The following is a 25,320-nucleotide window of genomic DNA, read 5'->3' as shown; positions in this document are numbered from 1 at the left end:
TATACTGTCGGCCATATAGTGTATAACAGACAACAAATAGTATGTTTCAGCCTAAACAGACTTTGTGCCAGTCCAAGCACTCCAGTGTGTGGTTTTAAACAGTGGCCTTGGCACTGTGCAGCGCGGGTTATCGTCTGAATCCGCAATGAGTATGTAATATTTTATAATCATTGCAGAGCGTGAGACAGCGACATATATACATAGAAATTAAGGCCAATCGAGAAGCGGTCGTTTCCACTGTTTCAGAGAAATAACAGAGGAGTCAGTCATCCTTCATACCGCTGGTGGATGAAGGAAGAGTAATGACCCTGCATTTGTCATAACTGCGTCCGTGTCTGAAATTCTAAGTTGATGAATTTCGGGTTGAAATATCTTGTTACCATCTCTCTGACAAAAAAAAAAAAAAAAAAAAAATCACATGCGTCTGTGTCAAACAAGCTAGCCATAACTCAGCAGCAGAACCCCTCTCCTTCCTCCTAACCCTCGCTTTCACGCCATCCCACTTCAAGCTCTCCTCTTGGCAACACTTGACGCCAGACCAAAACAATTTAGCAATAAGCTATTTGCGTTCATAGGGATTCATTTTCAGTTGTTTTTACATTCTCCTTTTGTAGTGGGCTCTGATTGCCTGTCAGAATTTCCCTACTCACTGAGAGACTAACGGTTTGCTGGAGCTGACCACTCCACTGAAAATACCTTGCTCTGTTAAGACTTGGAAGGATCTGCTCTTGGAGCGCGGGGCCTTGTTGACAGTGTGACATGTTATATTTCAGTTCCTGTTATCCAAAACAACACTTTCCCATATTCTATTACCAGCATATTGTCTAAGGGATTCACTCAGAAGATAATGCGGACTAATGTCAACATTTTTGACTTTTATAGTCCCTGAATATTCTTAAGCGCTTGTTACTTTTTACTTTGCTCGTCTCTCTTGCAAAAGGTCTGATTTTAATAACACCAGTGGATGCTGCAGCTGCCAGTACCTGGAGTTAAATTCCTTCCATGAGGACAAACGTGCACACGTAGACATGCTAAGACACTGTGTACCCTATGCTTTATTCAGCACTCATTAGCTTCATGACAGCACACAGAGCACCGGTGGGACGAGGGCAGCTAGGTCACATTCAGCGAGCGAGGTCAACATCCCACAGGCAGATTGTCTCTCTCTATGTCCTACTTGTGCTCCGTTGTATCCGAAGCTGCTCTGCCTTCAATCTTTTTGATCATGTGAGTGTATCTGCGGTCCAAATATTACATAAACATTTGTTCCTGCAACACATAACTGAAGGTGGAAATGAAGCATAACACTTTCATCAGGGCCAAGCAGAGTCCAATCATTTAATCGACCATCTACGGCTTTTGTTTTTTAGTTTTTTTTTCGAAGGGACACACACAGACATCTCCAGTTAGAAACGTCCCACAGTTCCTAGAAAACAGATGTCTGCAGGATGTTGAACGCATGGGCGTGGACTCTGTGAGCTCTCATCGGGCCGGCCTGCAGGACAGTACATCCAGTGGAACCCCTCGTGAGGGGACCGCGCGCAATAAACAGGCATCTGAGAGGGTGCAGGGTGCCGCTCGGGACAGAACAAGAGGTCCCGGAAGACGGCTTTGAGCTGGAGCGGAGGTGCAAGATCATAAAGAATAACACAGCAGGGATAAAGGGCGCTTATGGGAAATGCTGGGGCTAAAACAAGGTTCCGGAGACACCGTTTACTCAGCCTGCCAGCATTAGAGAGGCCGGCCGGCGGTTCCTCCTCTCCTCCTCCTCCTCTTCCTCCTCCATGAACGAGGAGCCGAGCTCGATGCCACAGAAGGAAAAAACTGAAGAGGACACAGAAGCCGATGGCATTCCGACTGTTTACACCAGTGTTTTTCAACCTTGGGGTCGGGACCCCACATGGGGTCGCCTGGAATTCAAATGGGGTCGCCTGAAATGTCTTGTAGGCCTAATTGATAAAAGAAATTACTGGTAAAAAAAATATTTTAACTAATTATTATTCTTTAAGAAATTATGATTAAAAACACCACATACAATCTTAAACAACTGTATTCTATACTTTCACTTTCTCCAATATAAATCGTGTTTAAATAAAATGCAGCATATAAAAATATCTGAGCTGGCGCGTCTTGACTGACGGCCGCGACCACATGCAGTCACATGATCGTCGAGAGAAATCATGATGTCAAAATGGGGTCACGAGCCACAAAAGGTTGGGAACCGCTGGTTTACACAGTGGCATCAGGATACCAGAGTGAAATGAATCTGAGATGTTAGAGTCAGGGGTTGGCAGTGCTTTAGACTTGCAAAAAATGTTTTAAAAAACTAGGGATTTTCTGCATAACCACACATTGTCTCTTAACTCACACTTGACTGGATACTAGGGGGAGGGACTGTCAAATTGAGAGTAAAACCATGCATTGTGACTGATGACAACAACTATGTATTACAACTTTGAGTCTGTAGTGTAGTGGGGGATCTCATAGTGTTATGTAAGAAAGCTGTGCCCGTGCCAGACAGAGTGCAGGGGAGGCATTCAGGTGCACGCCACTGAGCACGCAGCTCTCCTCTTTGCCTGCCATACTTGGAAATAGTTGGTTGAGGTTGCTCAACTTGATTACCCCAATAAGGATCCTGAGCCAAGCCTTCAAAACAGGGGGGGTGGGCAGTAAAATGTAGAATTAAATAAGGATACTATTGTGTTAACACCACAACAAAATAAAAAAATCGTGCAACTGTCCCACGCGGGCACAGTAGCTCCAGGTGATTAGGTAATTCGGTCCAGGCACAGAAGGAGTTAACACATCTGCAGTGAACCACCTCTGTCTGAACCGCGGTGGCTGTGGGATGTCTCACATGGACCTGCAGCTCGGCTTTCAAATACAATTACACGTTCGTGCAAATTATACCCACTGTGCCCAAAGCCCTGACTGAGCAGGATCACTTCAAAAGTATCTGATCCTGACTTCTTCAGATGAAGATTAATGACCTGATTGGGACTCACAATAACGTTAGGGAGGATTAATTATGATTTTTCCTCTCATTACTCCTGCGGTCGCAGAGTGTAAACGAGAAAACGGGAGGAAGGAAAAGTGAAAATAAAGTAAAGGCATCTGGTGGCAGCGGGAAAGCTTAGATCCCAGAGTGACGGGAAATTTATGATCAAAACAGTTTCACCCTGCGTCTGCTCATCCAGGGGAAAGTGCCGATTCATTCGGGAGGTGTCGAGAGCTGAACTCAGACAAGTGCCGCTGCTGCTGATGATGATGGGATGAGTCAGAGGAAGAGGAAGCTGTGGTGTGAATGACAGCCAGTGACTCAGGCTGCTGCACACACACATACAGTACACACACACTGAGGAGGCTTTGTGACAAGGAGACATGAGAAGTGACAGAAGCATCCACAACCCCCCCCCCTCATCCCCTCAATGACCACCTTCCACAAGCCAAGCCCCATCACAGTAGGCAGAGCAAGGGGGAGTCAGGAGTCGGGGTGTCTGCTCCAATTCTCCAAACTGGGATCACATCGTAGAGGAGAACCCATTAAGCGAGTCCTGGACTTTGGCTGACTCCCCAGCAGCATAGGCCCCCTCATCATCACCCCCCTACGCTGCTTCCACCCACCCCTCTCCTTCCCTATTCCTTTTTACTCCTCCCACGCACACTCCCCCACCCCCCCACTGGCTCTGCTGCCAGGAACTAAGACGTATGGGCCTCTGCAGAGAACCGCCTCCAAGGTAGCACTTCTCCCCTCTGCCAGCAAAAATAAGACATTCTGCTCTCCCTCCCACCTCCCCATCCCGCCGCGGCAACACAAGTCCCTCCGCATCGCAGTGGTCAGAGAGCTGCCAGAAGCAGCAGCCAACAGCTACACTCTGTTTTGCCCCCCCACACCTCCCTCCACACCCCCCACACCCCTTTTGGTTCTGAGAGACATTTACTTTGCCCAAGAAAAATTTTATGCAGATATGGGGCCTGCCAGTTCTGGGAGGCAATGTGTGCACCCTGAGATACGTTACTATGTACACACTAGAGCAGACCACTTGTTGCGTTTATTGTTGTTAGGTTGGAAATTAGGAATTACATGGGCTGTAGAGTATCTGGATTTGGCCGTGTTGGAAAAACAGACAGAAAGAGTCCAAAAGTGCACTTAAAAAAAAAAAAAATTCTGCCAATGTGTCTTCAGCGCAGTTCAAAGCTATATGGGCAGAGCAAATACCAATACCGGCAATGAGGGTACAGTTACAAATGGATCTGCACACATGCACACAGTTGCGGGGACACGTAATTGACTCATGCTCATGCTGTAACCCCTGGCACTAATCTTAACCATAACAATGAAATGCTCCACCATAATCCTTACCCTAAACCTTAACTCAAGTCTAATTATAACTCTGTTCCAAACTCCTGATCCCTCCGCAGCCCCCTTTTCAAAGAGTAATGACAAGACTGTCTAATTTTAGTGGATATTATTTATATTCTTTTTAGGGAAAATGTGATCATCAAACAACACATGAATGTCTTTATGGCCCCGAGCGCGGGCTGTGAGGAGAAATCCGGATGTCCTGCAATCGCATCTCTTTGGCCTTCAAATGGTCTTAACAACCAGTTCCAGCCTATAATTAGTTCAGCATCATGTCCTTTAATGTCTGCAAATATTACAGACTTTTAGATCCACTGAGTAAGTTTCTAATAAAAGATCTGAAAAGCACTTATATACTTGAAAACTTCCATGCAGCCAGGACAAATTATACCAGCCAACCGACCAGTATGTGAATTTGCCACATCTGTCTTTGCGCTCATGGTGGGTCACCAATATTGGGGGGGGTGGCAGACCAACTTGATCGCTGACGTAATGGATATACATCTGTATTTCAGGTCCGACGCAAACATGTGTGCGTTTTCAGTGCCTGTGTCCTCCCGAGCGGAGCAGCTGAGAAAACACTCCCTGCTGCACACTCCACAACATAAAAAAAAATAGAAAAACTTGAATTCCATCAGTCACATCCCATGGCACCCATTCGGCTTGGCCTCTAGCTGACATCACACCTACTCCTCATTTCATAATATACTGCAAGGGAAGAGTTTAACATGCAGTACATCACGGGCTGATTTATGACGAGTCATAAAAGCTAGTACGGATCCTGATGGGCCATGGAAGCTTTGGAGTGAGAAATGAAGGGGGATCAGGTGATTTTGCAGGAAAAAGGAGACTTGACACTGGCGTTTCAGTCAGATCCAATTCCTCCATGTGAAGGATAAATGCGCTGTGATGATGTACAACCATGACAGGTTTTTGCAACAGCAACACATGACAGGAGAAACTCAGCGAAATAAATAATTCATCCTGTCCAAACCGTGGAGAGAGATTTCCTGAGAAACAATAACGCAGATTTTAACGATTACAGCTGCGCTAATCAATATTTCTATATCACCAAAGCACTAAATAACTATGTGTGATGTGAAAGGGTTCACTCATGGTGACAAACCCACAGATAATTATCACCCATCTCTTCTGCTCCCCTCAGCTCTATGAAGCATTTTTAAAACTCCTTGTTTTGGTTTTTATGGGCCGCATGTTGGTTCACTGTCACCATTCTTCTCCAAACTCTTTTCCAATAGGACCGGACAGATGTTTTCAGTGAGAAACTTCAAGTCAGCAACTATATCTACACACAATGGAGCATTTAGCTGCTAACAAGCCAGATATTTCCATCAGGAATTGGTGAGAAAAAAAAAACACAGCGCTCAAGGCACTAATACTGGACTGACTCAGGCTGCATAAACACTATTGTTTCTCACTGTCTGCTGGATGTTTTAAACAAGCTACTGTTTTGCTAACACATCCACCATGACAGCATGGAAAGGAGATAATGTGACAAATGTCAGAAGTCACATATAAATGTAGAAACTTTAGAAGCTTTTGAAGTTTTATGATCTCTAAACTTCATGAACATTAATGTGCCACGGAAGCAAATGATCCTTTGAAAAGTGGTATGAGTTCTGCTGGTGTGTTGACCTCTTAAAAGTTAGGGTTGGAGATCTTATTCTGGAGCATTTTTTTACTGAATTGCTTGAAATCCTCTTCACACCCCGATTGCAAATGTAACCGAGGTTAATCTGGCCCTCTGCGTTATGTTTCGGTACGGACTGCCCCAGATGGGGTTCGATGTCTGCCGCACAGCGGGTGACGATGCAAACCGTTGTGCCAAGAAGTCAATGACCGCTTAGCAATCAAGTTTGCACGTCCTTTATGGGTGAATGAGTGCACCCGGACCCTCCATTACACAAACAAGTAATAAAATGCTTTTTCACAAAAATGAAAAAAGTCAGTAACCTGTAGAACGGACAAGCCTGAAAAACACCATCCAATCATGTTGAATGCCACGTTCAAGTCAATTGGATCATGATGTGTCAATCAAACTGCTATCGCCTCCTCTGCGCGTACCGCTCCTCGTGGACTTATTACGTGACGATATCGTTGAATGCCACATTGCTCACATTGGGATTACATTGGGTCCCAGCATCAGGTATCCCGGGGAGCATACATCAGTCCGACTGCCCAAAAGTCCGACGGCTCATTTCTCCGACTACCCATTCCACAGTGTTAAGGTTAGGTTTAGGGTAAGGTTAAGGGTTAGGGCTACTTAAGTCGGAGAAGTGGGAGGTCGGACTAATGGACGCAAAAATAAAGAAATGTATGGTCAGAGAAATGGGTAGTCGGACAGATGTCATGCGCCCAGGTATCCCAGCATGCTTAGCACAGCGAAGGCATCGCTTTCGCGGCACGGCCCAATGCAATCTCTGTGAGATATCGTCACGTATAGTGGGGCTTCAGCTGGACAAGCACTGTGTGTTCCTGAGTTCTGGAGGCGTGGCTTCAGAAAGAAGTCTGAGGAAAAGGTGCTTGGGCTTTTGAATTGTGTATTTTCAAAATGTGGCCTACTCAAACTGTTGTTCCAGGATCTCCACAGCTGAGTAAGCCGTTGCATGATTGAACCCTACAAGGATGGATGGGATGGGTGCCTTACAATGCATGGTTCCCTTTGTAAGCTCATCGTCAAGAAGGACTGTCGACTTAAATGCTCTTTCATAACATTTTTACTGATACTCCTGTCTGACATTAAACACAATGACGTCTTCAGAAGGACTTGGCCAATGGTTGAATATCTTTGGAAAGCACCCAACCTTTCTGACACAGAACTGCTGTGTCAACCATTGACCATTAACGTTGCAAAATCTATGATTCAATATTAACCCCCACTTCACTGTGTGATTGACCAACTGAAGAAATGCCCCTGGCCCTGATAGGAAGTGTGGTGGATATTTACTGGTAGGACTTTGAATGAGCCCAGATGAGCTCAGCTAATGCACAGCAGCTTCATTAAGTGGGAACGGCCTCAGACTATTGTGTCTTTCACTGGAGCTGGTGATTAACGCCTGAGATCTATCAGTGTTCTAATGGGGGAAAATACATTGGGATCAAACCCAGAAGCTCAGACACAAAAAACACTACAACTGAATCAACATATTGAAGAGAACTACATATGTTAATCACCACCAACCTCGGCCCTTAGCTTTCATCCCATAATTCATCTGTTTTCCTAATGGCTGTGGTGAGTTGTGGATGACCATGTCCCTGCTCATAAAGCGTGTGTGGTCACACAGTGGTTTTAATAGCATGACAGCGAAGTTAACCACCACCCAGTGGCCTTATTGAAAAAACAAGGCAGGATTTGATGATTTTTAGCTTTTATGAAACACTTATGAAATCATGCTCTCTGACACACACGGATCGCATTCGAGAAGAACAGGCTAATCGCTTCCTTCAAAACACTGTAAATACACTGGAGAAAACTGCAACGAGTGAAACCATAGGGACTACAAACAATATAGACAAAATAGCAGCTGTAGACTCAACAACAAATTAAAATTATTTAAGAAATAAGGCCACAATTACTGAGGGACGTATATTCACAGATTGTTTGTTTTTCTCCCTGTGCAATATTTAGACTTGTGTCTATTCAGCCTATTTAGACACGATTAGCGGCTAAAAGGGATTGATGGAGAGTGAGTGAAAATGTCTCTCTGACTTACTCATTTCCTCCAAAAGTAACCACGGGATGAGGATGCTGGAGCTCACTCTTTATCCCCAAAAATCTGAAAATTAAATCTAACAGATACAGAATAGGTTCATATCCATGGCACTTCCAAAAGGTTTTAGGGTATATTTACATAGTTCTGAACAGTCACGGCTTCTGGATGGTGATGTGGGACTGAATTTGACATCTCATGCGAACTTTCGCTTGATCAGTTGAGTAAAGATAATGCGCCGTTCTTTTCTGAGAACGCACCAGAAATGGAGGATTCAACCAAGATCAAGCTCAAACATTTTATATTAAAAAATATCCAGGAATAGTCAGGAGGCAGATAAAGAAGCCAGCATCATCCCACTTTTTTTAAATTGTTCTTTTTATGCTGTTTTATGCTGTTCTTTTTAAATGTTTTGTCTTGAGTTGCCTTGGTATGAAATGCGCTATAAAAATAAAGATGCCTTGCCTTGCCTCAGCTCGACAACTTTACAGATATCGCGCTCACGCTGTGATCAGAAATAAGGCCAACATTTGTTTTGCACGCGGAGTGTGAATTTGTCAGCGTGATAATTAAATGTAAGCTAAGCTCATTGCTCAACATGCCAACTGTAAGACACATGGGAAATGCTAAACTCACACTACGGAAATGACAAAGCTGGATTAATGAAATTCGGAAAAGGCCAAGGACGTTTACCACTGAATCTAGAGACAGCAAAACACAAGAAGAGTTCGATGCCAAGGCAAGAGTACACGCAGCCAAAACTGCTGATTGAGGAGGCCAGGGATTGTGGAACAGGACGCGGAGGGAAGAAGTAAAGAAAGAAAATCTTGAGGCCTGTTCCACTTTGGCAGGACCCCACCTTGGTAACATAAGAATGGTAACTCAGCAGAAGAAGTATGCATGGTTTTCAAGAATCTGGCATCAGAGCCAACAAGGTTTTTTTTTCGCTGGCATTTTTATTCGCATTTGGACTGAAATTCAAAATCCCTTGGATAGCGCTCGTAGCTGCTACATGCCATCTGATGTGGTCAAACAGCTTGTGATGAAAATATTGTGTGCGATTATCTGACATTAACTTGTGTTTTATATGCTATTTTGAGGCACAACACAACAGAACCAGTTCTTTAGAAAATTACTTTATCTAAGTCTCGTTGATGTGGAGAGGGGGGGGGGGGGGGGGGGAGCAGCAACTGTTGCCCAATTTTCTGGATAAGCTTGTGACATCTCTTTCAGATAAGTGTTGGGAGGAAACAGATAAAGCTTTCCATGTGGCATGTTCTTTTCTGGCTCATTCCTTTGCCCGGCTGCCAGAGACCTCTGTTTAATGGAGTGGTACGGAGCAGACAAGGGGAGGGGAGGGGATAGGGGGGTAAATGGAGGAACCTCAAGGGGAACACTGAACATGCATGAAGGAAAACAGTCTTCCCAAATGACTGTGATGACTGGGGGACAGAATGTGAACTAATGTGGGCGAGTGGCCAAGCCAAACAGCCCGAGGGGGCAAAGGGGAAGCCACAGAAAGGAACAGGAGAGTTCAAATAACGTGTATTGATGGTGGACAGGACAAGGCCAGACACATGCCGTTACAGTGAGATCCAAGAGGGAATCTGGGATCTGTAGGAGTGTTTTCCTCTGGGGGGGGGGGGGGGCTGGTTCTGGCTGCACAGCGGCACGGAGCCACCTGTTTAATGGTGCTTAACATGCACAAACACAAACATGCAGCGAATGTGCCCGGCCTCATGTGCAAGTATATCGTCGACCGTACAGTGCATGCGGTCTCTTCTCTACCGCTGCCTTTTCCCCTCATTCTCACATACACACACACACACACACACACACACACACACACACACACACACACACACACACACACACACACACATACACACACACTTGATGACCTCCTGGGTGCTGTGTTTTCTGCGCAACGGTATGTACTGCCAAGTCACACAGATTGAGCAGCAGGGAGGTCCAGAAACCCGGAGGGAGATGGTACGTGACAGAGAGCAGGCTGCGTATGAATGTATGTGTGTGTGTCAAGGTTGGAAGTGGATATTTCTTTGCGCACACAAAAAAAATGTCTGCAAGTTTGCATGAAGCTACATGTGATAAGTGGCAGTGTGTTTTGACAACACTGGACGTGCGAGAGTGTGTTTTCCCGGGAGGGAGAAGGAAAAGACAGTACAATAAGACAGAGGACACAACATCTGAGATCCATATGTTCACTTGGCCAAAGCCGTTTTAATCAGGTTTTTGCGGCTTGGTGGGGCCTAAGTAGCTGCCTGTAGAGTAAAGACTACAACAAGAGGCACACAACATCAGCCTCACTCTGTGTTGGTTTCGTGTGTGACCGGTTGCATGCACACGTGTATACAAACTGTGCCGAGTCAGAGAGGAGAGACAGAGGGGATGGGGTGGTGGGGGGGTGTGGGGGGCATACGGGCTTCACGCTGCATCGATCGCCTGCTCTCCAAACTCTGAAAGTGATTTTCTCACCGTATCTTGGAGGAAATGATTCATTAGGCTGTGGCCCAGTTGGGACCGCTCTTGACGTGGAATAAGAAGCAGCCACTCACCCCGGGCTGGTGCATTTGGAGTGCGCAAACCAAGACAAAGGGGGGGTGGGGGGGGGAGATGGGAAGCAGCCCGTGAAAAGGCCGTGAGGACTGGAAGGCAAGAGCGGGAGGAGAGGAGGGACGCAGCTAAAAAAAAAAAGGAGGGACGGAGAGAGAGGGGGAGAGGGGAGCCTCCGTGGCTTGGAGTCAACGGTACAACAGCTCCCAGACAAGCTCGTCTTTCCTGGAAACGCCACGGGACCACTCAGCACGAAAGAGAATAATGCACAATGCACTAATCTCAAGGAGGTCATCTTGAACACATCTTGGTCCGTTGTAATCCTATCTCGGCATTTACAGCCCTTGGGAAATGTATGCCAACAAGGTCCGGGGTCCAGATGAGAATATCGGGGTCTGATTGAGAATCACATGAGGAAACACATAATAGAAACACACTGGCTGCAGGTATAGGCCTACACGGCATTAGCAGCCATCCCTGCGTCAACACTAATCACAATAACAGATATCACATTGTGTTCCATTGCAAGTCGGACACTCCAAGCTCCCTGTTGTATGTTTTGACCTTTTACTTCTGTGATCCCCAGTGTCCGGGCGTTGAAGAAACACCCATGTGATGTGAACAGCTGCACTTCCTAACTAAGTTCATGTCTAAATTTGATGAATAACCCAGTTGTGAGTTCTCATAGTTTTCATTATTAAACCCTAAATATAACCAAACAATGCATTTCACTTGATTAAAGACAGGATGTGCTCCAGAGATTAGAATGATATTAAATTATTTATCTCCCCATGTTTTTTTAAGCAGAGTTAATCTCTGCAACAGGATAACATTATACTGTTTCATTTATCAAGTTCAAATTTATTACTGCAATTGAATTCTATGTCTCTGTCGTGTCTACCACATGTCCGTGCGATATAAGACAAGCACCTATCAGAGACACTGTGGTTGATCACACACAGGATGGTGCCTCGTTGCTCAAGCTGTCTTAAACACAACTTTTTTTTTTTTTTTACAGCTTTGGGAAGCCAAACAGAGAAAACTGTCATAACTCAAGACGTTCCAACACTTTGCTAATTTACTGCTCTGAAGTTGAAAGTAAAATTTTACATCCTTTAGCGATAAATCCGCAAACTCTCCGAGGCCTCTTACTCCAAACTCCCATCAACAAGTCTAGATGAGTTCACGAGCGACAGAGCAGAAGGCAGAGAGCTCCATCTGGGACGTCCCAACATCCTGAAGTGACCCACAAACAGCAGCGCTGATAGGAGATCAGGAGGGTCTGACTTGTGCGGAATGCAGTGTGGTTTCAACTCGACAGAGAGGTTCCTGGTGATAACCCAGGATTTTCCCAGAAGCGGTCATAAGAAACAAGAGCGAGAACTAAGAAGAGAACGAGCAAAGATAAGGGAGGGAGGCCTGGATTATGTGCTAAGCCTCATTACTCAACCTCCCACTCACTTTAATAAAGTGAGGGACAGAAACGGAGAAATAAAGGGAAAATGCAAACATTAGTAGGGTTATGATTGCATGTGCGTTCATGTCTAGCAGTGTGGGTGTCCATGTCTCCCCCATGACCCCGTGCCGCAGTTGAAGCTTGTAATAAAGCAGCAAATTATAAATTAGATAAGTGTCAGTGAGCTATTGGTCTGGGAACACAGAAACCATCCCAACCACACTACATTTAAGAATGTGACTTTCTGCCCTCAGCTTCATCTATCATTTTGTAAAGCCAGTGTGTGTGTGTGTGTAGTGTGTGAATTACACATGTGTGCTCCCAAGAATTTCCACCGAGTTACTCACATTAGTCGGGCCGGTCTGAACGTACCTCAAAACCCCCATAAACGTGTTAAACGGTCAGATCCCAGAGCCCCAAACGGTAATTTACTTGTTACATGTCACAACAAGACAATAAAAATCACACAGCCGGGTGGTAATTTATTGTCACCCTGCGCCGAAACGGTGTTTTGCTTGTTTCTAATAGAACTTGCTCTCACCGATGGGTCTGAGGTTGTTTTTACGCGTCACCTACACTTCCAATCCCCCTCAGACGGTCTGGCTTCTGAAGGATGTAGGGCACCGAGCACAGCCAGGGAGCCCTATAAGACATATGGCCTTGATCAGAACCAGTAGTACCATGACATCATTGTCACATCATTTACTCCCATAGTCCATCACTCCGTTTCCTCCTTTGTAGTCAGGGCAAGTGAAGGCCGCAGCTATTGAAGTGTTCCTGTTTCACGTGATAATAGTGTTGACTGTGGGCTGCAGTATTAAAGGCTACTAAGCCGCTGGAAATTCTGTTTGTGGAGTTCTTTCCCAACCAGACACGCAGCAGACGGAGTCTTTTCAAGGAACTGCTGGTTTATTAATGGAAAAATTATTTTGGTCTATGATGGAGACAGTGTAGCTTTTGCTTTAATATGAAAGTAACCATGGCGACAAGCGAACACTGTCAGTCATCGGCTGGTAAAGTGGGGGTAGAAAAGATATGAGTTCCTGTTGACATGGTGCGCTACTCAGAAACGGCTGCTTGTCAAGATGCGCCGCACGTCGCACAGTGCCACAGCAACTGTTTAAGTGTAAACCAGTGGAAGTTCTCCGAGCTCCCTGCACAACCAAGGGCAGGAATAGGGCAGCTATTGTGCTGTTGTTGTTATGCATTAAATAAAGTCAAGCTGTCCCCTTGGCTCTTGCCAAGCTCATTGTCGTGGTTGTTTTTCTAGGAGCAGCCATTCTTTGTGTAGCGAAGCTGCAGCGATACACTAAGCAGATTACCTCTGCCAGACTTGTTCATAAACAACAACCACATGCTGCAACATATAATAAAAAACATGATAATAACCACAGGCCTGATGGGAATTATGATGTGACTCAGTCCGGACAGAATGCATCCATGTTGTCATTCCTCTCTCTGCTCAGTTATCTCTTTCTAACGTTTTATTCACATTTATTCAGCCCATCCTTCTGTGGAAAGTTCTAGAGATAACAACATGCTGTAATGGTAAAAAAAATTGTACATTTCTATTACGTTTTTGCACAGTGACATTGCTTAAAGCATCTGTGTGTTTCCTCCACCATTATTTAGGCAAAATATTGGGCTATTTCTGCAATGAAGGCCTCAACCTTTTAACTTCTTCACTAACAACGGGAAGTTTGGAGATCACTGATGTGTGTAAAAGTTCAGAAAAACACTTGCAGTTATATTTAAAGTGGAATAGGTGTCCATAGCAATGCTATGTATGAGATCACACTTATGTAAAGAGCCAGTTTGAGCAAACAGCTCACATCAACATGCTAACACACTGATGTTTTTGGATAATTAGCATTAACATAAAGAATTGATGAAGCATAATTTTAAAGCAGAAGTAAGCGGAATGTTTGTGTTAATATAAGTCTTAAATAGTTATATCTTCCAACAGCAATCACTTATATAGAGTGTTTGGTCTGAAACACGGGTCTCTCAGTCACTCTGCTCTGCTGTAAGCCGAGGAGAAAACTTTCCTTGTATCCTACAACCGTTATCCAATGAGGAGAGAGAACGGCATAAAGGGGTGGTCCTCTCTGTGTGTGCAGCCAAGGGATGTACGTGAATGTGGTGACGTAGGGACGAGGGCGGGGACTGCTAACTCCATCTGCTGACAGGAAGTTAGCCAAAACGACCGGATCGCTTACTTCTGCTTTAACAAGTTTTTGGTCATAACCGAACCTAACTTCAAAGCCTGGACCACAGTGAACACATGGACCATGGCCTTCACATCAAGTTGTTCAAATGTGGCGTTACCACTGACCAGGGACAGACTGGCCATAGGGCAATATGGGCAAATGCCACAACGTCCGCATAATGATGCGGCTGCGACCGAGGCAGCCGCGTGAAGAAGCAGCCGTGCTGATGTGACTGCAAAAAAGCAAAAAAAGTTTGGTCGGAGTTCGCTGGTTTACGGCCGGCCAACCCTGAAAGACTAAAGACACAATAACATTGAGATTAGAGTAACATAGCTCACCTGGTAGAGTATCTCTCTCTCTTCTTAATCACGAATTTTGTTCCAGTCTGGGATCAAATCCTTCTATCAGTGTGCAGTTTTGGTGAACAATGCATTTTCTTTTCTCATCATCATTATGATCACTGATATATATGTCTGTGTAATGTGTGGCCTCTCTCTGTCAAAAATGCCAGCCTTCTTTTCGGTGCTAGTCCGCCACTGCCATGGTACAGTATGAAATTTCAAAGGAATAAATGAACGTCTTGTATCATTATGAGTTTTCTTCTTAAATTCATCTGATTTCTGGACATTCAGACAAATATTTGAAAGTTTGAGGAAAAATATGGAAAAATCACACTTAGGATCTTGTGGGATCAAACAGAATGAATAATGTAAAGAGTGATTATTTTTCAGCCCATTAAAATATTGAAATCACTGGTAACAAGCTGAATATAGGCTAAATTGCTAATGTCAGAACAAAAAAGTTCACATCATAATTTAATAAATCATTTTGTGAAAAAGTGAAATTGTGTGGGACACCTGATTTTGCAGCTGCGAGCTCCGAGCTGTTGCTTTAAATAAACAGCTGGAACTGTTTGGATGAACTCAGATGACTCAGAGGTCACCAAATTCACATTTAACAATTCTAAAGCATCCAAGTCAGCTTTATTGTACCTAACTAGTGATAATTAGTCCTACTAAAAGCACATTACTGTGGTGGAACTCGCTGGGATACAACACAGGCAACCATCAACAACAAACTGGGCTGTATAGTTCAATCCTTGTTAAAATCTTTCCTCTGTTCCTTCGTGTTCATTACACATCATGTTTGTTTCCTGTTACTAATAGAGCAATTAATCCCATTTGTGGAAGCCCACAGGGACATGCTCCTTGCACAAAATCAAGCTCAAGAGTCGAGGTGATGAGAGAAAAGACGCAGTGTGTGAGAACATATCCTTCCAAATTTCAGACGACATTATTCTTAATCACAGAGAGAAAGTCTCCCTAAACAAATCCTTCCAGCATGCACGACCGCTGAAACCGCATCCTGGTGTTTCTCAACAAACCTGGTGACAGCACTTGAAATGCTTCACAGCGATGTACGTACAGCTATGATGTGTTGTGTAATTCCTAAAGCTGGCAGGATCATCTATCAGTGTGAGCGCAGCATGAAGGAAGGAGGAGGCGAGGTGAGGTAAGGTGAAAAGAACACACAAAGAGGAGGAGAGGAGAGGAGAGGAGAGGAGAAGCCGACCTCGCCAAGGCTGCTGGGTAATATCGCCGCGGCTCGAAGACACTTTATGTAAGCTGTTGGGTGTAATCTGGAAAACAGCGGAGGAAAGGAGGTCAGTGATGTATCTTCTTGCAGAGGAGGGATTGTGAAGCTCCTCTCTGCAGACAGACAGACACACACACACACACACACACACACACACACACACAGGTTGAAATTCACAAGTCTCAAAAAAAAGAAATGCACGGCTCAACAATGCAGCGATTCATCACAATTAAGTCGATGTAAACCTATATGGAGTGTAACCCTAACACCTAATCTATCAGCGAGCTGCCCGGTGTCTCTGCTCTCCCACAGTTGAAATCCCTCAGCTGGATATTGGAATATCACTCCGACACACACCTACAGTAAATCATCATATACACACACTGCCTGATGTATAATTCATTCCTATTCGGTCCCCGCTCAGTGATTTAAAACGATCGCTTTAGCAGTGCATACAGGTCTTCACCCACACATATTCACAGCAAGTAAATCCAGCAGACATATTTATCATAGGGAGCCTGGTGTTGTGTGTGGGATGTATGAGATGAGGTAATGGGAATTAGACTTTACGTGACGTGAAGTTTATTTTTTCGAAGAATAACTGTCTCTATTCAGAATTCCATATGTTATACTGTTTTTTTTTCTGTTGCAGGTCAGTTTCAATTGTGCTGTGATAAAAAATAACGTTCGCTTTGATAGGTGTTTTTGTATTTTATGACCACAAAGTAAAGAAAAGCTTCGCGTTAATGCTTTACGTCTTCACTTGCAGATGGTTCTTTTATCGTTCGACCGAGGTCTCTCTGCTGCAAAAGCCTGTCACACTTTTTGCTGTGAAGGTGAAGGCAGAGGCCTCATCAAAACATCAAACTGCTTCCTGCAGACCCACCAGGGACGTGATCCACTGTCACCGCAGGTCACAGAAGAGGTGACCCTGGACTCCAATAACCAGCAGCAGATGAGCCGGCGCAGGAAGACGCTGCAGGAGCACAGGAAGTGGCTCGGGAAGGAACGTGTTTGGAGAGTGTGTTCTTTTTGGCAAGGCGAGGTTGTCTCTGGTTTGTTTTGGGGGGCAGGGGGGCTCGGCAGCAACCCTGCTGCTTTCCTGTTTTCTTTCCTGTAGTAGGTCTCAGGTTAACAGGGACAGATGAAACAGGAGAAAAGAGACATTCGCTTGGGAACTTCTTTTCATTTGTCAAACCACAAATGATTCAGGTGGAAGCACAAAAAAAAAAATACTGAAGGCCAGAACATTAATTTGTCAATCAACAAGTGGCCGCTCCAAGGTCAAAGCAACATAATTTAGTTTAATTAAGTTTTTACTGACTGAAACATATAGTGCATGAAGGTTTCTGAGCAGTGTGAAAGATGTGGTGGATGGATAAGAGAGACATGCACCACAAACTATGACGACAATGATCTTGAAAGCCAGTAGGTGGCAATCTTCTCAGCAATCCTCAGCAAGCACCTGTCCCTCTGAATGAATGAAGGGGCTGCAGATTACAGGCTCTGCATGAATTCAGTAGGTGCTAACCACACTGTAAAGACACACCCATCTGACATTAACAAACAGCATGCATGCAAACTCATACTGCAGAGTTGCATCAAATATATAAATATGATAAATTCCATTAAAAGTGGTACAGGACATTTCTGAATGAGATGCTCAGATTCATGGCTGCCTACCACCACAATAAGAAGTTATGATCAAGCTCAAAATTACCTTTCCCATTAGGGAAAGAGAAGCGGAGGCCAACTGAAAGGCCGTCGGGCTCCACTGGCATCAGCGTGACATTACTTTCATATTGCTGATTTTATCTGAGTTCCTGCCATTGTTGTCTTCCTCTGATCTATCTCTTTCATTTCCCTTACAGTTACAAGACTGATCCAGAATTATTATTACGGCACCAAGGGGGAAATTAATAAATTTCATTAGAGCTCCAGGTTCAATATTCTGCACTTTTTTTAAAAAAGTATTATTTATTCATTTATTTATTTACAAAGATGAAGTCTTGTGAATTTGTGCCTGAAGATTCTGGAAAAAAAATCTCTTAACCACAGAATGAGGAGAGCTGACCTGTATGTCATCATATACATAGGCTACAGTGGCATGCCCAAAAGTTTGGGCACCCCTGGTCAAAATTTTTGTAAATGTGAACAGTTAAGCAAGTGGAAGGTTAAATGATCTCCAAAAGCCATAAAGTTAAACAAGAAACACTCTTTTGCAATATTTTAAGCAATATCAGTGTTTTATTTTAGTTTTCTATAATTTTAGAGTGAGAAAGGGAAACAAAGCAGCAGCCTGCAAAAGAATGAGAAACCCAGGAGACTTGAGCTCTCAGATAACTTTGACCAATGTATCAGACAAGATATTTATATTTACACACTGTGATACTGTATGATAGTTTCCAAGGGGGGGTACTACTAACTATGCAGGGTGGTCAAACCTTTGCTGTAGGCCCTTTTTCTTTTCTGTCATTTTGAAAAAGTAAAAGAACAAATATATATATTGTATAAAATGTAAAGGGAATGTGTCATCTGTAACTTTATGCCTTTTGGAGATCATCATTATTATTATTATTATTAGATCATCCTCCCCTCGTTTTACTGTTCACATTGATAGAAATTTTGACCAGGGGGTGCCCAAACCTCTGCATGCCACTGTATAGTGACACGGGACTAGTAGTCTGCTTTATTAAACACGATGATAAATTGTATCTGTGAACTCTGACACGCGCAAACTGGCCAATGTATTTCATGTCAACAAACTCCTGATCTCAGTTGAGCAAACAGTGTGTGCAGAGCGAGCAGCAGCAGCAGCAGCAGCAGCACCGTTGTCAGATGCCGAGAGGAGACCTGTGATTGGTCCGTCGCGGTGGGTGTTTCCGCATTCCGCGCAGAGCTGTCAGGAGACGCGCGAGTTGGAGAGGAAACTGTCGCGTCTGTGAAGAAACCCCTCCACCGGTCATCATACCCCGGGGGAGTAACGGTCCGCAGCCAGCCAGGGAGCCGGGATGCCTTACATGCTCGTCAGCACGCAGATCAGACTGGTGTGTATCCCGCATCTGTTAATGAGTCGTGTCATGTTTGCAGGAGGAGGAGGAGGAGGACACACACACACATATACACACACACGCTCGAATTGGACGGTCGGGAATTGATTGATTTATTTATTTGGCTGCGCGACGTTGCTCATAACTTCTGATCAGTCCAGATGCCTACTTGCAGATTACACTTATGCAGTGGCCTGTAATATTCTGCATGGTGGAAACAACAAACTATTCAGGCTACAAGCGGAGCAAGCAGTGTGCGTATGTGTGTGTGTGTTGTTTTTTCTTCTTTGCCATGGTGCACTAAATTAAAAACACATGTTGCCCAGTTGTCGGCCTAGTTGTTGCGCATGTTCATTTTGTTGTCTGCACGACTGAACAGAGCTAATCCTATAGGCTCTCAGTGCTGGATCTATTTTTAGTCTGTGCAGATTTTGGAGATTATGACCTGCACCTGCCACTGAGAGCAGGTAGCCACAAGTGACAGGCAGCAGTAATGCAAGCATTTCCTAAAAATCTTGAATAAACGATCAGCTGTATCCAGGGGTGCAAATCTGATGTCAGGATCGGGGGGGTTGGGGGGAACAAAAGTGATTTTTTTTTTTGTTGCCCCTATGCAACTCATACCATGCCACCATAAATCACAACTTCTCGCCATGTCATTCAAAAAGTACTGCACAGGGAATAATTTATTGTGTTAACCTTTCTTGTTTATTGTGAATGATGTGAATCTAAAATGTAAAGAATGTGAAGTCTGAAAATACATTTGTTCAGTTTTGAATAATTTAGGGTATTTTTATTGGGGGGTGTCCCCCCTCGTCCCCCCCGGGTTCTGCACCCATGGCTGTATCGTTGATGTGTTTATTTGCTTGTCTTGCAGGAAAACGGTCCAACGAACGTGGGAGATGAATATTCTGATCCAGATGTCATGAATTACCTGGGAGCCAGGAAGACAACCATGCTGGGGAACAATTTGTAAGTATTCAAAAGTGGAGACAAGGTTAAGGTGGCAGGCAATGAGGCAGGCAATGTGTAAAGTAGTAGCAGTGCCTTAATAATGGAATAAAAACAGAGGGATTTCAAAGCCGAGGCTTCAGTCTCAAAGGAATCTTGACTAACGGAGCTCGGAAGAATTTCTATTAAAATTTGATCCATTTCGGGGGAAAGCATCCTCGCCATCATCCACCAACCAGGAAATAGTAAACAGCATGACACATTTCCAATGTAGACCTCCGCACAAAGAACCGGCTCCCAGGTGTACTGTAAATGTCCTCACACCAAGCCCTATTTCCACATTTAGACACTTAACACTGGTGTTTCTTTCTGTCTTGGCAGTCAGTGTGTTCATATTGACAACAGAGCTGAGATCAGGTCAGATGGAGTCAGGGGAAAAACAAAAAAAACCGGTGTGGTTGAGGCGAGACTGCTGCTTTGCAGATTTAGCATAAACCATTCAAGCTGATAGAATGCAGATCAGGGAAGTGTTGTCATTGGCAATCTGATTCAAATGCTGCTGGGAAATGAACCAAGGTGTGGGAGGAAGTGAACAAGCACTAGAACAATTAACAGCATTCTGCTCTCCAAGCGAAGTTTACTGAAAGACAGAGAAACCCCACATCTGTGGAAAGTTGAATTACGTTGTGTTTATGCTCATTTAGCTCCGAGTACCATGTGGACGACCCACCGCGCCTGGTGCTGGACAAGCTGGAGAAGATCGGCTACCGCGTCCAGACAATGACGGGAGTGGGACAGACGCTGGTGTGGTGTCTCCACAAGGAGACGGAATGATCGGTTACAGGGAGATCGACTGTGTCCAAATACCACTATGAACATTTGAAAGGATGAATGAATGAATTCCGTTTTCTTTTGTTACTTTGGTTATGTGCTTTACATTTAACACACAGCCAGCTACATACTCAGGCTTCTGACAACTGAACATGAAGTTCTTAAGTGTAGATTATCCCAGACATGAGGTTTCAGATTATCTTGAAGTGAACACTCATGGGGAACAACAAACTACATTCCAGATTTTTTTTTCTTTGCCCATATTGTTTGTGATTTACTACTGGTGACCAAGTTTAAAGGGGTAGTTCATCATTTGGCAAATTGGCCCATTGCCATAATCCCTGTAGTTTTAGCAGTAGGTTTGTTACCTTTAATTGTTGGTGCAAGCTATTTTTAGAACGGCAGAGCAGAGCCGCGAGCTGCTCAGAGAGTAGCCCCATGTGTTGAGGCTATAGTCCTCACTGCAGGTGACCCCAGTTCGAATCCCGTGTCGAGCGGCCCTATCCTGATGTCATTCCCCCTCTCTCTCTGACTCCCCGTTTCCTATCTCTCTCAACTGTCCTATCAAATAAAGGCATGAAAAGCCAAAAAATATATTTAGGTCTGTCTCGTAAAGTTCCGTTATTATCTCGTAGCGTGGCGAATGTGCAGGTCACAACTTGTCCACAAGAGTGTTTTGGAGTTGTTGGATTGTGTATTTGATGAGCCCATGAGCCTCCGTAACGTAGCTCTGAGCAGCTCATGGCTCTGCTCCGCCATTCTAAAAATAGCTTGCACCGACAATTAAAGGTAACAAACCTACTCCTAAAACTATAGGGATTATGGCAATGGGCCAATTTGCCAAAATGTTGAACTATCCCTTTAAATTTAGGGAGTGAAGACCACTTTTACTGTTAATGTCATTTTGCAGTAGAACTTCATCAGAAGCATGGCTGTAAAGTCATCCTGTGTAAAAGGCCTAACCCACTTCTCTCTTTATCCAAAGTAAATAAAACACTGCTAGATGTTTGTACTTACAGCACCATGCAAAGATGTTTAAGCCTATCATGTGCTTATGATTAAATGATGTAATGATATGAATTGTTTGTGTACTTATAAAAAAAAAAGAAAACAATTTGCAACCCATCTAAGATTTACCGCAGACAACGCTGAACACATGTAGTGGATATATAGCCATCTGATAATCCGTCAAGACGGATACACAAATATCACATGTTAAAAGATACACAACACGCTCTCCTCGCAGCTCCGTGGCACCTTACAGTGATGCTGCGTGAAAGCACACAGAGTGCAGGGGTGTGTGCCTGTGTGTGAGAGCACAAAGAAGGCTGGGTGGTGGTTTCATTCCAGCTCCAGGTCTGCCAGCACATGTCTGGGGCCAGCCCCGGATCGCTAACCCACAAACCAGAACCTTTTCCAGCACAGCTCACAGCCAAACTCTTACCAGGTCTGCTGCCTCACACATGACTTAGCTTCCACATCCGCACTAAAAGATCAAAAAGGTGCGGGTACTTCCCAGTTTCTGTGACCATGGAGATTTAAGATTACTGTTTGAACACACTTGACATGGCAGCTACGATACGGACAATCCACGGAAAACGGGGGGGAGGAAGAGGATACTATTAAGATTCCAGGGTTCTGCCGTAGCCGCTGATAGGACGGAGCATCCAGCAGTACTCATCCTCCCATCCTGGTTCGCATGCAGCGCAAGCCACTGTGGGCTCAGGGCAGGGTTGGTGGTGAGTGTGTTTCCTGTAATTGTATTTCCTCTGTTGTCATTTGGACCGGGTTTGTCTGTTTCTGAGCTTTTCTCTGTCTCTCTCTCTCTCTCTCTCTCTCTCTCTCTCTCTCTCTCTCTCTGTCTTTGCCGGGATATGAAAAAGGCTACACATAAACCAATCCATGTGATGAGGGGATTTTGCAAGAGAGCAGCAGATGTCTCCCACCACACCGCACCACTCTCCTCCACAGCTGGACATTGTGTAACAGAGCCACGGTGAGGCAGAGCAGGAGTGGCAGGGAGATGGATGGCCAGGGTTACTGCCATGTAGCTCCTAAATAACACAATGACAAGAGAAAGCACCGCCACGCAACCCCAGCAAAAGAAAAATACAGACAAACCATGACACCATAGTCCTCCTCTGTGGGACAGGAAAATACGACTATTTGGATGAATAGATGTTGCACAGGCAGAAGACCCGTTGCAAAAAACCACAACGGCTTGGCACTGTAAAGTCTGACTTAATGTGGGTCACAGAGCGGTAGCGTGTCACTTCAGAGAGCATAAATAAGGAATAATCAGTATCTTCTAGGTATCTGTTACATAAGCCGTCTGTGAAACAGCTAAGAACAGCAATAGCTTGAAGAAACTTTGTTGGGAAAACTTGAGATAAGTATCACAGGACAGATCACAGGCAGGTGGCTTGTTCTTCAATCAAAGCTGGTCCAGGGTCTGTGGCATGATCTATCTGACTGAAGATGATGCATGAAGGACTTAACACGAGGTAAAAGTCAGAAATCAAAGGAATCAAAGCGTCTTAGTTGGTGATTAAAGCAACAGCTTGTTGCCTTTAGATAGAAAAAAAAGCAACTTGCAGAGTGATAGATGAGAAGATCGATACGACTTTCATGTCTGTTCATTCAATCCTGAGCTGGGGCCACATGCGGTCGTACAGGGGGTTATGTGCCAGACCATTTCTTTGGCCGGGAGCAGTGATTATCTGGAGTCTCTGGCTGCCTGGCAAACGCATGGTGATAACACGACTCCGCAGAGTCATGTCCTCCCTGCCAAGAAATAGTTCAGCACCCAATCTTCTGTCAAACTGCAACTTGTCATCTTTATGCTGTTTACTCAGATTCAACAAACTGGATCAAATGTCTTAATTAATGAGCTTTCAATAAGCTGGGAGGTGGAGATTTTAGTGCTTTTTGAGGTCTTTAAACTAAGCCAAGCAAAGCTAACTTTCAGCTGATTCCAGCTTCATGTTGAATGGACAGACATGAGAGTGGTATCAGTCTTCTCATTTAACTCTTAGCAAATAAAGTGAGGAGACGTATTCTTTACAATTTTGTATTAGGCTACTGAAGATAATATAGTTGTAGGAAGTTTAAAGCACAGTTAGTTACTTTTAACAGCCTATTCTGAATGTTTGTGTTAATACTGTATAAGTCTTAAATAGTTCTATCTTCCGACAGCAATCACTTATACTGTATAGAGTGTTTGGTCCGAAACGCAGGTCTGTCAGTCACTCTGCTCTGCTGTAAGCCGAGGAGAAAACTTTCCTTGTATCCTACAACCTTTATCCAATGAGGAGAGAGAACGGCATAAAGGGGCGGTCCTCTCTGTGTGTGCAGCCAAGGGATGCGCGTAAATGTGGTGACGTAGGGACGAGGGCGGGGACTGCTATCTCCATCGGCTGACAAGAAGTTAGCCAAAACGACCAGAACGCTTACTTCTGCTTTAAAGCAGAAGTAAGTGATATATTTGTGTTAATATAAGTCTTAAATAGTTATATCTTCCGACAGCAATCACTTACATAGAGTGTTTGGACCGAAACACGGGTCTGTCAGTCACTCTGCTCTGCTCTGAGCCGAGGAGAAAACTTTTCTCGTATCCTACAGTTTTTATCCAATGAGGAGAGAGAATGCAGGGCTGTGTGTGCAGCCAAGGGACGCCGTGAATGTGGTGACGTAGGGACGAGGACTGTTATGGTGCGTTCAAGGCAACCCGTAACTCGTGTTTTTCCGACCTGTGAAGTCATACCAGTTCGATCTGGTACGAGTTCACGGGTCGGAAGTTACGAGCAGGGGCGTCTCTAGGATTTTGACACATCCGGGGCTTAGCCCGGAAGAGTGACACATGCAATATATGCGCGCGCAGAGCGCGCGCCGAAATTTTTAGGCATAGAGACATTCTCCATCATTGGTGAAAAAGGTAAAAACGATGCAATCCACAGATCATCAAATGAATGACCCATTTTGAATTTAGTTCTATGTACTGACATTAGCTAGCTACGTAACAACACATTGTGTTTCCATTTAACACATTAGCAGCTACAGTAAAAGAGGCAGGCTGTGCGGGATCCCTGTCTGCTAACTAGCTGCTATCATGCATGAAAAAGAAAATAAACAAGATGGTTCGATGTTATAGCACATTAACTTCAGCAACTTTCCCCTCTAGAAGAAGCCCAAACTTAGTTATTTCTAGGTACACAATTCTCACACCCTACAATTGCATTTACAGATGCCAATAATTACAGATTGCTTTTTTTCTCATGTAATATCAACCAGAGCAATATCAACTAGCTGCTAGCTAGCTAACGTTAGCTACTACCCTCTTGTAGTTCCAGCTGCAACACTCTTTTCGAAATTATACATTTTTACATAATTTCTATTCCCATTACCTTTTTGATTGCTGACCACCTTTGGGGGAAAACATGGAAATCTTTTTTGTGGCATCTTGATACACTTTAGCTGCTACTAGCTACCAAAAGACAGCTGCAGCTTGCTGTTGTCAAACCTGCCTGCTGTCAGGTATTTGTTGTCAAGTTAAATGCGC

At 44.4% G+C, this 25,320-nt stretch overlaps 2 protein-coding genes across 2 annotated transcripts in view; one reads left to right on the top strand and one right to left on the bottom strand.

Moving 5' to 3' along the window:
- dnajc17 (DnaJ (Hsp40) homolog, subfamily C, member 17) overlaps positions 1-25,320 on the bottom strand; it is a 66,219-nt gene that overhangs the window by 1,462 nt on the left and 39,437 nt on the right. The gene's annotated exons all lie outside the window — the stretch shown is intronic.
- On the top strand, positions 18,797-21,364 carry gchfr (GTP cyclohydrolase I feedback regulator). The gene is made up of 3 exons (XM_083998643.1): positions 18,797-18,977; positions 19,858-19,952; positions 20,636-21,364. The coding sequence occupies exons 1-3, from the start codon at positions 18,942-18,944 to the stop codon at positions 20,763-20,765; spliced, it is 261 nt and encodes an 86-aa protein (XP_083854769.1). The 5' UTR covers positions 18,797-18,941; the 3' UTR covers positions 20,766-21,364.

This window comes from Trachurus trachurus, assembly GCF_905171665.1.
Source record: "Trachurus trachurus genome assembly, chromosome: 22".
In the NCBI taxonomy this organism is placed as follows: Eukaryota; Metazoa; Chordata; class Actinopteri; order Carangiformes; family Carangidae; genus Trachurus; species Trachurus trachurus.
Note: the sequence above shows the minus strand (reverse complement) of the source record. Positions and strands in the feature narration are given on the sequence as shown.

What these genes read in the sequence shown, in the direction of transcription:
- gchfr (XM_083998643.1), top strand. Translation starts at nt 18,942, where the DNA reads ATGCCTTACATGCTCGTCAGCACGCAGATCAGACTG. An exon ending in TCAGCACGCAGATCAGACTG is followed by an intron (nt 18,978 to 19,857) that starts GTGTGTATCCCG and finishes CTTGTCTTGCAG; the next exon opens with GAAAACGGTCCAACGAACGT. An exon ending in ACCATGCTGGGGAACAATTT is followed by an intron (nt 19,953 to 20,635) that starts GTAAGTATTCAA and finishes ATGCTCATTTAG; the next exon opens with CTCCGAGTACCATGTGGACG.